Consider the following 13,591-nt stretch of genomic DNA (forward strand, 5'->3'; position numbering starts at 1 on the left):
TGCTAGTGTGCCACTACGTGTGCTTTTTTTTTTTTTTTTTTTAAGATTTAGTTTACTTGTTCATGAGCAACACAGAGAGGCAGAGACACAGGCAGAGGGAGAAGCAGGCTCCTGTAGGGAGCCTGATGCAGGACTTGATCCCAGGACCCCAGGATAATCCCCTGAGCCAAAGGCAGACACTCAACCACTGAGCCCACCCAGGCAACCTCCCACATGTGCTCTTGAAGCAATCCGTGTGGATTTGGTTCCTGTGGCTGCTGTAAACTTAGAACATCAGAAATGAATTCTCACATCCCCGGAGGCCAGAGCTCCAAAGTCCAGGCCTCCACAGCTGTGCTCCCTCCCTCAGGAGGGAGGGTCATTGCTCATCTGCTCCGGCTTCTGGGAGCTACTCGAATTCCTTAGTTTGTGGGCCAGGTCACTCTGGTGTCTGTCTCTGTGGTCACATGGACTTCTCTGGTCTCTGTCTTTCCTTTATTATTATTATTTTTAAAGATTTTATTTATTTATTCATGAGAGACACAGGCAGAAGGAGAAGCAGACTCCATGCAGGGAGTCTGACGTGGGATTCGATCCCAGATCACACTCTGGGCTGAAGGCGGTGCTAAACCCCTGAGCCACCAGGGCTGCCCTCTGTCTTTCCTTTAAGTGTCTCTTTTAAGGACATGTGTCATTGGGTTTGGGGCCTACCCAGATAATACAGGAGGATCTCATCACGAGATCCTTTACTTAATTTCATCAGTAAGACCCTTATTTTTCCAAATAAGGTCTCAGTCACAGTTTCCAGGCGACTTTTTCTTTTTGGTATGTAAGGAGTATCACCATTCAGCTCATTATACTACAGCTGCTGCTTTGTTTTCACATTCCCCAATATTCAATTTTTTTAAAGATTTAACTTATTTATTTATGAGAGACACAGAGAGAGAGGCAGAGACACAGGCAGAGGGAGAAACAGGCTCCATGCAGGAAGCCCGATGTGGGACTCAATCCTGGGACCCCAGGATCACATCCTGGGCCAAAGGCAGGCTCTAAACTGCTGAGCCACCAGGGCTGCCCCTCTGTGTCCCTCTAGCCACATTTTTAAAATGTCAAAATAGGGTGGACCAGGTGGCTCAGCGGTTTAGCACCGCCTTCAGCCCAGGGCCAGATCCTGGGGACCCAGGATCGAGTCCCAGGCTCCCTGCATGGAGCCTGTTTCTCCCTCTGCCTGTGTCTCTGCCTCTCTCTCTCTCTGTCTCTCATGAATAAAAAAATAAAATCTTTAAAAAAAATAAAAAAATAAAATGTCAAAAGAAAGAGGTGAAATACATTTTTAATAATATTTTTTTTTTGGAACCCTGTGTATCTAAGATATTATCATCTCGACGTGTCATCAACCTTAGAAAAGTTATTACAGAGGGATTTTACATTCTTTTTTTGTGTGTGTGCCTGGTCTCCAAAATCTGGTGTGTGTTCTGCTCTGACTGCGCATCTCAATTCCTACTAGCCACGTTCTAAGTGCTCACTAGTTCCATGGCCCCTGGCTGCCATATGGGACAGCATGCTCCTCAGCCCACATTTTAAATGTTTACATGTGTAAATGTTTATGTGTACAATGCCCTTTCTGTGTGTAAGCATACACACTAATAATGAATAGTTGAAATTCAACTGTATTCAGTGCGGGTGTCCTGCTTTCCATAAATATTTTATCATGAGCATTTTAGTGCCTAGGTCGTTAAAAATTTTTCCCTTACGTTATTTTAACAGCTGGGCAGTTTTTCCTAATGAATGTAACTGTTCTCCTATAATGGAGCATGCCAGTGTTTTCATGAGTTTTCCCCCTCATTTTTAGAAAAAACACTGAAACGACCATTGACACATTATTACCTCTTTGATCATAGGTTAGATTCCTGGAAGTTACACCTTGTCTTTTGCATTTGGCAATATGGCTTGAAGATAGTTCCTTAACAGAACTGCTTTTGGCATGTTAACAGCTACATAGTAGTAGCTCCTAATTTATTAATTTATTTAGCCAACACCCCCCCGCCCCAGCTGCTAATGGCTAATGAGGTCGTTTTCTGATATTTGTGTTAACACAGCTGCAGTGAATATCCTTGCGTGTTGCACATCCTGGCATGTTTTCTTGGCAGACCTTTCTGTGGGGTATTGAATGGCCCATTCCAGCAACAAGGGGCCTCTCCTTGGCCTGGGGGGGAACCCCCAATCTTTTGGCCACACCCCTGTTAAGCCCTGCATGTCTATCTGCAGCTCGTGGTGCATGTGGGGGTGTCGGGCATGGCGACCACTGTCACACTGGAGAAATGTGGGCATAACAAGGGCTACAAGGGGCTGGACAACTGCCGCTTCTGCCCTGGCTCCCAGTGCTGCGTGGAAGACGGGCCCGAAAGCATCGACTCCATCATCGACATGGACGCGGTCTGTAAGAGGGTCACTACGCTGGGCCTGGATGTGTCAGTAACCATCTCACAAGATGCTGGCAGGTAGGGCACCTTGGGGGTGAGTGGGGGTGCTTTCCCTCCTCCACGGGCCCAAACTAGTGTTGAACAGGCCAAGTGTGTTGACTTTGGCCCCTTGTGGACTGAGCACTCGGCATCCATAAGCCCCAGAGTGAAGCATGTGCGTGGAACAGATGCCACTGATCCTGCTTCCAGAACTCATGATGTCTGAATCTGCCCACCTGTCCCTACCCAGGCCTTGGCGTCTGCCCCTGGTTGCTGCCCCAGCCACCTCACTGGTGTTCCTCCTGCCACCTCTGGCCTGGCCCTGACAGTCCTCCTCCTCCAAACAGTTGTTTCTATATCCATTTTGTTTCTTCTTTCTTCTTTTTTTAAAGATTGATTTTATTTATTTATTTATTTATTTATTTATTTATTTATTTATTTGACAGAGAGAGAGCAGGAACAGGGGGAAAGGCAGAGGGAAAGGGAGAGGTAGGCCCTGCGCTGAGCAGAGAGCTGATGCAGGGCTCGATCCCAGGACCTCGGGATTATGACCTCAGCTCAAGGCAGATGCTTCACCAACTGAGCCACCCTGGCACCTCTGTATTCATTTTCTGTGGCTGTTATAACAAAGCCATCAACTTCATAGCTTAGGACAAAAATGTAATCTCTCCCAGTTCTGGAGGCTAGAAGGCCAAAAGCAAGGTGTGGGCAATGTTTGCTCCTTCTGGAGGCTCTGAGGGAGAATATGCCCCCTGCCTTCCTCCTGGCTCTGGTGGCTGCTGATAACCCTTGGGGGCTCATGGCTGTGTTACCCTGATCTCTGTCTCCATCTCCACGTGGCCTTCTTCCCTGTGTGTGTGTTTACGTGGCCTTCTTATGAGGACCCCAGTCATTGGATTTAGGACCCACCCTCATCCAGTATGTTTTCATCTTAACTAATATCTGCAAAACCCCTCTATCCAAATAAGGTCACATTTTGAGGTTCCAGGAGAACATCAACTTTGGGAAGAAACTCTTTAGCCTGTTACAAGGTCTTTTATACATTTAAGTCAGATGGTGTTCCTCCTTTGCTTAATCTCTCCTGCAGGAACGCCTGGGTGGCTCAGTGGTTGAGCATCTGCCTTTGGCTCAGAGCATGATCCCATGGTCCCAGGATCAAGTCCCACATCGGGCTCTCCGAATTGAGCATGCTTCTCCCTCTGCCTATATTTCTGCCTCTTTCTGTGTCTCTCACGAATAAATAAATAAAATCTTGGGGATCTCTGGGTGGCTCAGCAGTTTAGCGCTGCCTTCAGCCCAGGGCATGGTCCTGGAGTCCTGGGATCGAGTCCCACATCAGGTTCCCTGCGTGGAACCTGCTTCTCCCTCTGCCTGTGTCTCTGCTTCTCTCTCTCTCTCTCTCTCTCTCTCTCTCTGTGTCTCTCATGAATAAATAAATAAAATCTTTAAATAATAAATAAATACATAAATAAAATCTTAAAAAAAAATCCCTCCTGAAGCTCCCACTGCACCTAGAGTAAAATCCCAACCTGTCCTCCACCATCCACAGGTGATGTGTAGTCTGGCCCCTGCCCATCCCTCCCCTACTTCGTGTCAGCCTTCACTCTTCCCTCCCCTCCTATGCGCCAGCCCCACAAACTGGCCTTCTCTGGTTGCTCAAACACCACGCTCACTCTAGCCTTGGGGGTCTTTGCAGGTGCTGTGACCTCTGCCCAGAACTCACTTCCCTCTGATAAGGCATCTTTCAGGCCTTAGCTCCAACATGTTGCCGCCTTGGGGGGGTCTCTGCCAGCACCCAGACCAAATTGTGTCCTCTCTGTTCCATGTCCTCTTAGCACTGTATCTCCATTTCTCAGCACTCTACACTTCTCCAGCCCAAAGGTGGCAGGAGGCTGATTCAGTAGACTGAAAGGAGTAACTGAATTTGCCATCTTTCTGTTTTTAAAACGAATTCTAAATGGCACGATCATTCTAGAACATCTCCTATGTTCCCATAGTGAAAAATTCTCTTGCTCTCTCTCCTTCTCCCTAGCGATCCCTCTGGTAAATCTGACTTTTTTTTAAAAGATTTTATTTATTTATTTGAGATAGCACAAGCAGGGCAGAGGGAGAAGCAGACTCCCTGCTGAGCAGGAAGCCCTATGTGGGACTCGATCCCAGGACCCCAGGATCATGACCTAAGCCAAAGGCAGACACTTAACCAACTGAGCCACCCAGGCATCCCTTCCTTTGGATCTCCTACATGCCTGGTAAATGACTATGTGATATTCCATTGAGTGGCTGTTCCAATTTACTAAGCCACTCTCCCGTCTGCGGACGTTTATGTTGCGCGCTAGCCCATTAGGTCTGCTATAACAGGATACCACCGGCCAGGCAGCTTATAAACAACAGGGTGATTGCTCACAATTCTGGAGGCCGGGAAATTCAAGATCATGGCACCAGCCTGGTCATACTGTGATGAAGGCCTTCCTCTGGGTTGCAGACTGCTGGCTCCTTAGTTGTGTCCTCATCTGGCAGGAGGAGGAAGAGAGCTCTGTGTGGTCTCTCTTTCATATATATATATATATATATATTATTGAAGTTCAATTTGCCAACATATAGCATAACACCCAGTGCTTATCACATCAAGGGCCCCCCTCAGTGCCCGTCACCCAGTCACCCCATCCCCCCATCCGCCCCCCCTTCCACTACCCCTTGTTCATTTCCCAGAGTTAGGAGTCTCTCATGTTTTGTCACCCTCTCTAATTTTTCCCGCTCATTTTCCCTCCTTTCTCCTATAATCCCTTTCACTATTTCTTATATTCCCTGTATGAGTGAAACCAAATAATGTTTGTCCTCTGATTGACTTACTTCACTCAGCATAATACCTTCCAGTTCCATCCATGTCAAAGCAAATGATGAGTATTCGTCCTTTCTGATGGCTGAGTAAATATTCCATTGTATATGTGCAGTCTCCTTTATAAGGGTGTTAACCCTATTCGTGAGGGCTCTTACTTCCCAAAGGCCCTGCCTGTTAATACCATGACATTGGGAGTCAGGGCTTCAACAGTGAATTTGAGGAAGGGCATTCAGATGCTAGCAGGTAGCTGCTTATTCTACTTAAAAAAAAAAAAAAAAAAAAAAAAAGATTGTATTTCATTATTTGAGAGAGAGAGAGAGAGAGAACACAAGCAAAGGGAGTAGAGGGAGAAGCATACTCCCTGCTGAGCAGGGAGCCAGACACGGAGCTCGATCCCAGGACCCCGGGATCATGACCTGAGCTGAAGGCAGAGGCTCAACTGACTGAGCCATTCAGGTGTCCCACTTCTTGTTCTTTTATGCTTTTTTTTAAAAAAATTTATTTATTTATTTATTTATTTATTTATTTATTTAATTTTTTAATTTATGACAGAGAGAGAGAGAGAGAGAGATTGAGGCAGAGACACAGGCAGGGAGAAGCAGGCTCCATGCAGGGAGCCCAATGTGGGACTTGATCCCGGGACCCCGGAATCACACCCTGGGCCAAAGGCAGATGCCCAACCGCTGAGCCACACAGGTGTCCCCTTATTCTTTTATACTTAATGGTGCAGCGAACACCTTCTTCACCTTTCTTATGCCCTTGTGCAGGTGGCTTCTGAAGGTAGATTCTCAAAACCAGAAAGAACCTGTCCTAAAGTCTAAGCATCTGTCACATTACTAGCCTGCCAAACTCTTCCCCTGGGGCAGTTGGCATTCCCCCTAGCTGCACCTCATACTGCCTCCTTCCTCACATACACAGCAGCACCTGGAGTTCCCAGGTTTTCTTCATTTTTGCCAACCTGGGAGGTGGGGAGGGGAGAAGCAGTATTCCATTTCGTGTATTTCTGGCAAGGCTGGGGCTCTTACAGCAGGTGGGGAGGGAGGCCATCCTGTTAGTCTGTGTGTATTGATTCTCTGACCCCATTTTGGTCTCCCTCCTGCCCCCGCACAGGTACCTCTGTGACTTCACCTACTACACCTCTCTGTACCAGAGTCACGGCCGCTCAGCCTTTGTTCACGTGCCTCCACTGGGCAAGCCGTACAATGCAGACCAGCTGGGCAGGGCGCTGCAGGCCATCATCGAGGAGATGCTGGACGTCCTGGAGCAGTCGGAAGGCAAAATCAACTGTCACCACAAACACTAAGAGCCTTTCAGGCCTCCCAAGACCTCATCCCACTAGGGACCCCGGGAGGGACCTCTGCCCTCCCGGGCTTGGCCAAGGAAGATAAGCCTGTCAGCGGGGGATCTGGATCAATGTTCCGACTTAAACACTTCCTCTCCCTTTTTCTCCGCAAAAGGGCTGGTCAATTTGAAGGAGGTGGCTGAAGACTTTTTCCTTTATTTCCCTTTGCATCTGGGGACACAGTCACAACGGCCGGGAAGCTGGTGGGTCCCGATCTGCACAGAGAACCCTGGTCGAGTGGATCTCTGCTCTTTGATCCCACATCTGGGCTCACCTGCTCACCTGCTCTGGTGAGGGATTCTGGTGTTCCCTCCATCCCTGATTGGTTTTTCCCAAACCTAAAAACTCCGTGAAGAGTCTTCACTGGATCCGTGTCCCAAAAGCTGGGATGACCCCCGAAAGGGCTGCCTGGAGATATGGCAGGGGCTTTCCCCCGCTCTCTTTCTTATTCTCTTTTTATTATTTTTTTTAAGATTTTATTTATTTATTCATGAGAGACACACAGAGAGAGGCAGAGGCACAGGCAGAGGGAGAAGCAGGCTCCATGCAGGGAGCCCAACGTGGGACTCCATCCCGGGTCTCCAAGATCACACCCTGGGCTGCAGGTGGCGCTAAACCGCTGTGTCACCGGGGCTGCCCCTCTTACTCTCTCTTAAAAAAACAATAGTGCTAGTTTGGGCACAGAGGAGTTTATAATCCCTTTGGTTAAAACTTGGCTTTAGCCAACAGCAAAGTGTCTTTTCTTTTTCCTGGGATGCGGCCCATTGCGCCTCTTCCCCTGAAAATTGGACCTACACGTTGTGCTGGAGCTGACCTCAGTTCCCTTTCCTCAGGGCGGGCGTGGCCCTTGGCCAGGCAGTGTGGGGTGGGAGCTGCTGCCCCAGATGGTTAAAAAAGGTGGGCTGACCCTTTCAACACCAGAGCCATGAGCTGTCCCCGTGGGGACCCTGGGGCAGGGCAGCCGGTGGGTCATTTTGGCACGCACATGACTTCTTTTTTTTTTTTTCCTAATATGTAAAAATTTGTAGCAGTTGCAACCCATCCCACATTGGCCTAGATTTTTCCAGTCTGGGTGCTGGGGACCAGCTTCTTTCTCTCCTTAAGGGGAGGGGTGCCCAGAATGGGGCCCGGGGGCTGGAGTTGGCTGAGCTCCATGAGCACTGGCGTGTTTGAGCAGGAGGGCAGTGGAGAAGCCAGTGGACTTCTGTGTAGATGGCTTTGGAGACGCACCCAGGACTCAGGAGTAAATTTTGATCTCGCTCCCAGGCAACTTTCAGTTTACCACCAGAGATGAGGGTAACATCACCCAGGAAGTGACTGAGTTCAGCTGGACCTTGATACCCATCGGAGGAAAAGAATGACAACAGGAACCATGATGCCAACTGAGGAAAACACATATTTTGGAAGCATTCTCCTATTTGGGGGAGAATTATGGAGTTTTATCATTTCCCTAAGTGCGAGGTGTGCTGGAATGTGACGCCGTGTTGGATCATGTTGGTGTTACCCAGCATGCAGTTCTTTCTGAAACAGATGATATTTTTGTTTTGTTTTGTTTCTTAAACATTCACCTTCTTTGCCTCTTGTTCCGAGGGCCAGGGGAGTTCCCACCTCTGCTGAGCTGCTGTGTCACTTGGAGAACTGGGTTGAGGGGTTTCTGAGTTAAATGCATTCTCTGGGTCCTGGGTTTTCTCTGGAGGAAGCTGCCCCGAGTGGGTGACTCGGGGTGGGCACTTGGCAGTGGGCATGGCCTGTGGCTGGCAGGTTGAAATGATTAGGACTCTGCTTCTCTGTCCATGCCAGCCTGCCTTCTGCCAGAAACACCCTTCTCTCATGTCCCCAGTCTGAGATTGTAGTCTCCTGAGAAACCTGCTGTGTGGGACTCCGTGAGCGGAGATTGTGACTCTTCTGAATGTGAGGAGCTCAAGGGGGTCCCCCGGAGGTCTTATTCAGAACATCAGGCTTCATCTAGCTTTGTTCCCCAAAGGTCTGATCTACAGGGATGTGAGGAGGAAATGAATCCAAGCAAGAGGGGGGGACCTGAACATGAGCCAGGCCTGCCCTTAGCTGGGTACCCACTGGAACCTGGACATACATACCATCCCCAAACTCCACATTTTCATCTTTCCTTTGTCTTCATTTTCCCTGTATGTTTAAAGCACCGTATGATTCAGAAATTTAGAGATATAACTTATTGTCTGATCATTGTTGAGTGTATGTGTGTCATTTGTGTGTTCTTGCAATGGTTTTAGATTTTCTCATCAAGTCAAGCCGGAATCCTGTCCTTGTCCATGATGCAGTCTATTTCATTCATTTTTATTTAATCAGACAACCATTAAACATTTCACTCACTTCCTGCCAGCTTTTTTCTTTTTTCTTTTTTTAAAGATTTTATTTATTTATTCACAAGAGATACAGAGAGAGAGACACAGGCAGAGAGAGAAGCAGGCTCCATGCAGGGAGCCCGACGTGGGACTCATTCCAGGGTCTCCAGGATCATACCCTGGGCTGAAGGCGGCGCTAAACCACTGAGCCACCTGGGCTGCCCACTGCCAGCTTTTTAGTTTTTATTTTCCAGTTTAAATTTTCCTAAAATATTTGTCTTTTGGCCAAACTCATCTGTTCTCTCCATGGTGTGTCTGTCTGCATGTGTTGGATCTCAGGACTGAAATGTCCTCACATGTAAAGGGAGGACCAAGTCCCATTCTTGCTCCCCTGTCATTTGCATAGTCTCAGGTGGAGGGAGGCACACAGAACGGGGCAGAGGGGTGGGTCTATGAAGTGGATGTGGCTTAGCAGGGTATGGAGGGGAGAGATGCTAACAGGTGGGTGTAGCAAGTGTTCTCCATAGAAGGTGGAGAAGGATGGGCAGAGGGATGTGGTGGGAAGGCCGCTGGGGGAATCTTGTAGGAAGGTGGATGGGGGGCCTCTCCCTGGGCCCCCATGGGGTATGCTGAGGTGGGGGAGAGGGCAGCAACAGTCACCTAGGTGTTGGGTGATGGCATCTCCTTAATGGTGCCAGAGCCTCTGCACCTCATACCTTTCTTCTCTCAGCCCCTTTGACTTCCCCCTTGCTTACTAAAGAAAAGGTCCGTGGTATGTACATGAGCATGTAGCTTGAAAAAGAAATAAGAAGGAGTGGTTAGTAAGAAAGAAAGAAGGGTGGAAAGAAGCAGGAATTTGAGTTGGTGGACTGGGTTTGTGCCGCCTGGCTCACCTGGTTTGATCAAGGAACAGCCAAGGTCCCTTGGCCACGGGGAGAGACAGGGACAGGTGGGGGACAGAAATCACGGCTTCCCAGGTGGTGCCAGGTCTTTGTGGAAATGTTAGATTGCAATAGTGTCAGCAAGGAGAATAGTTTTCAGCCGCCTTGCTCTGTGCTGGCACGGTAACTTCTAGAACAGAAAGGGCCTGCTCAGGGGGATGGCTGGAAAAGTAGATTCAGGATGCCTTTTTGTTGTCTTAGAAGTTTCTGCCAGGAAGCCAGGCCAGCTGCTGTGTGTGTACACCCGCACGCCTGTGTGCCCCCGGGGGTGACGACTGGGCCTGGGTTGGGAGGGGAGCTGCTCCTGGAAATCTGCCCACCATACTGGCCTCTTTTCTGCTGCCACTGTCTAGACTGTTGACCTTTGACCTCTCCACCCCTTGGAGTGTTTAAACCCAGAAGTCCCCTTTGGGGATAGTGGGACAAAGCCCCATTCTTCTGCAGGGCCTCAGCCTCCACCCTGAGAGCCGGGGAGCCTGCAGCCAGTGTGGGGCACTGGTTGTCACACGCAGAAGCTGGCCACCCTTAGCCACAGATCCCACTGTATACACCTCCTGGGGGAGGGGGGAGCCGAAAAGGGCCTTTGTTTTTATATCCCAAATTAAATTTCCCTTCCCAGGGCATGAGTGCCTCCCAAGGGCCTGGGGCTGCTGGCTGGGAAGGAGAACATCTCTATTTTTGCAGCGGGGAAGCACGTTAATGGCCACCTGCGGAAGGATGGCTGTTTGGGGGGTAAGGGGTGAGTTTGCCAACATCCACATCTTGCAAGTTAATTCCTGGGTGGATGCCGAACATTTCTGCTAAGAGATTCTGTCCTCCAGTGCAGGGGTCATTGTCACAAACTGAGTGTCATGGGCTTCCAGACCTCTGTGGGAGCTGTTCCTGCCCTGAGCTGCTCCTCTAGCCAAATCCTCTTCTCCCTCCCTCGCTCCTCACCAGGCCTTCCTTTCAGCTGCCCGGAGACCCACAAAGTGCCTGCCTCTCTAATAAGCATGAGGCACAGAGAAAGGGGATGAGATGGGAAAGAGAGAAGCAACTCCAGGCTCTGGGAGGTGGCCCTGGTCCCCCAGGGCCCAGTCCAGGGTCACCGAAGCCACTCACAGAGGTGGGGTCTAGGGTGAGTGGCTTCTATGGCTGACACGCTTTGTCTCTAGGGAACCCCAGAGAAAGCTAGTGTGGAATTGGGTTCTGTGCTTCCGAGGCACGTGGCATCCCCAGATGCCAAGGAAGCCACATCTGGATCTTGGACAGCAGAGTTGGCTTCCTGCCTGCCCTGGGGGTACCTGGCTTATTTCCGGGGCTCTCTTAACATCTCAGGTTTCTAGTTCATCCTAAATCTCTCTTTGGGAAAAACCTTTCCTACCTAAGGTAACTTCGTTCTCTTGTCCCCCAAGGAGGGCCTGGCCCCTGCACCCTCGAGGTGGCTTCTCCCTGACCCTCCAAGAGTTCCTGTGAGTGCCTTGTCTGAAACCCTCCTGTCTGGGAGCCCAGGCTGGGGAAGGGTCTGTCGTGACTTTTCTGGGGGCTGGGCCCTGGACTTGACACCCCAGAAAGCAAATAAAACGGTTGAAATGTGTGATTTCTTGTGTGTCTTTGTGAGAGGTTGGTGTCCACTGGGGTCATCCTCTGCCTGGGGTTGGGGGTGTCAGTGGGCAGAGGGGGCCCTGATTCCCTGGGATTTCTGTCCTTGGTATGTGACCTGGTGCTCAGTCTGTGGTGGCTCTTATGAGTACCCTGAATGGATAATGATGACAGGATTTCTTTCTTTTTTTTTTTTTAAAGATAGATATTTTTTTAAATTTTTATTTATTTATGATAGTCATACAGAGAGAGAGAGAGACAGAGACACAGGCAGAGGGAGAAGCAGGCTCCATGCACCGGGAGCCCGATGTGGGATTCGATCCCGGGTCTCCAGGATTGCGCCCTGGGCCAAAGGCAGGCGCCAAACCGCTGTGCCACCCAGGGATCCCGATGACAGGATTTCTGTACTGAATGGTCTCCATCCTCACAACCCAGTGCATTTATTTATTCTGATGCACAGAGAGGTTGAGTAACTTTTTGGGATTTGAATCATGATCATGTATTTATTTTATTTGTTATTATTTTTTAATTTAAAATTTTTTAACTAAAACTTTATTTTTATTTGTTTTTATTTGCTTATTTATTTTTAAAGATTTTATTCATTTATTCATTAGAGACAGAGAGAGAGAGAGAGGCAGAGACACAGACAGAGGGAGAAGCAGGCTCCATGCAGGTAGCCCGATGTGGGACTCGATCCTGGGACCCCAGGATCACACCCTCGGCCGAAGGCAGGTGCCAAACCACTGAGCCACCCAGGGGATCCCCCTATTTACTTACTTATTTATGTACTTATTTTAAAGATTTTATTTATTTATTCATGAGAGACACACAGAGAGAGAGAGAGGCAGAGACACAGGCTCCATGCAGGGAGCCCAACATGGGACTCGATCCCAGGTCTCCAGGATCACGCCCTGGGCCGAAGGCAGGCGTCAAACCGCTGAGCCACTCAGGGATCCCCTACTTATTTATTTTAATTGAATCACGATCATTTACACCCCCAGCATGGGCAAAGTTCCCACTTACAACCCTGTGGTGGTGATGGGGTACCATTACCACCTTTTGCAGATAGGGAAACTGAGGCTCTGCCAAGTGAAGCCTCTTGTCTCCTGTGTCATGGCCAGGGAGAGGAGAGGCAGGAAAGTGAACCCAGGCCAGCTTCTCTGGAGCTGAGTAGTTTGACCCAGAAACAGGACTTGGTCATTCCCCTACGTCTGTCCTTGAGGAATTAAGAGATTTTAAGGTCAGTGGCTTTCAAAGAATAGAGCTTTGAAACCAAAAGGACTTGTCTTGGGGAACATGGGTCCCAGGGGAGGGGGCACCTCCTCCAATTCCCTGAAGACACATGGTCTTTGCACCTTCCGAGGAAGTGTCCTTTGCACCCAGCACAGCTCCAGGCCCGTAATGCGTGTGTAATAAGCCTCAGGAGGCAGGAAAGGGGTGAGTGCTCGGTGTTCCATCCTGCGGCCAGCAGGGGGCGCAGAGAGGCGCTGCAGCCTCCCCGGAGCGGAAGGCACGCCCCAGAAGGCCGGCTTCCTTCCCCAGCTCAGGGGGCCTGTTCCTGGTCTCAGCCTGGCTCCCTGTGGCTGCCCGGGGCCCCTTAGGAAGTACCTCCTGTGCATAGGTTCCTGGGGCTGGGGACACACCAGGGTTCCAGCAGTTTCCAGGCTGGGAGTACAGTGCAGGGGACCCAGCAGTGATGGGGTGGCACACAGGCAGTTGAACAATCCAAGGCGGATGGAGGGAAGTTCATTGGAAGGTAAGGCTTGGAGAGACTTCGTTTGGCCCCGATCAGCAGTTTCCCTCAGCCCTCACCTGGACATTCTCAGTCTTACTTGGAGATGAGGGTCTTGGACACCAGTCTCATCCTTCTAGTCCACCCCATTCTAGGGCTCTAATAGGGGCCTCTCCTCACCTCTCATTCCCTCCATGGCTCCCTTTTGCTTACAGGAGAAAGCCAAACTCCTCTCCTGGGCATTTGAACCTCCTTTCTCTTGCTACTACTGACCACAAGCTGTCCCCAGTGCCTGGAAGCCCATCTGTCCCCATTTACACCTGGAAAACTCCTATGCATCCCTCAAAACCCAACAGCATATTAGAACACCTTGAGTGTAACAGTCCTGGGTAGG

At 49.7% G+C, this 13,591-nt stretch overlaps 1 protein-coding gene across 5 annotated transcripts in view; it reads left to right on the forward strand.

Moving 5' to 3' along the window:
- Window positions 1-6,734, forward strand: part of PGPEP1 (pyroglutamyl-peptidase I) — a 29,115-nt gene extending 22,381 nt beyond the window's left edge. For all 5 annotated transcript variants that reach the window (XM_041761892.1, XM_041761890.1, XM_041761888.1 and 2 more), the window contains 2 exons: window positions 2,248-2,480; window positions 6,391-6,734. In XM_041761892.1, coding sequence (XP_041617826.1) covers window positions 2,275-2,480; window positions 6,391-6,583 — 399 coding nt within the window. In that variant the 5' untranslated portion in view covers window positions 2,248-2,274 and the 3' untranslated portion in view covers window positions 6,584-6,734. The remainder of the gene's footprint in view (window positions 1-2,247; window positions 2,481-6,390) is intronic.
- Window positions 6,735-13,591: the final 6,857 nt, after the last annotated feature.

The sequence above is a fragment of the Vulpes lagopus genome, chromosome 7 (assembly GCF_018345385.1).
Source record: "Vulpes lagopus strain Blue_001 chromosome 7, ASM1834538v1, whole genome shotgun sequence".
Taxonomy (NCBI): Eukaryota; Metazoa; Chordata; class Mammalia; order Carnivora; family Canidae; genus Vulpes; species Vulpes lagopus.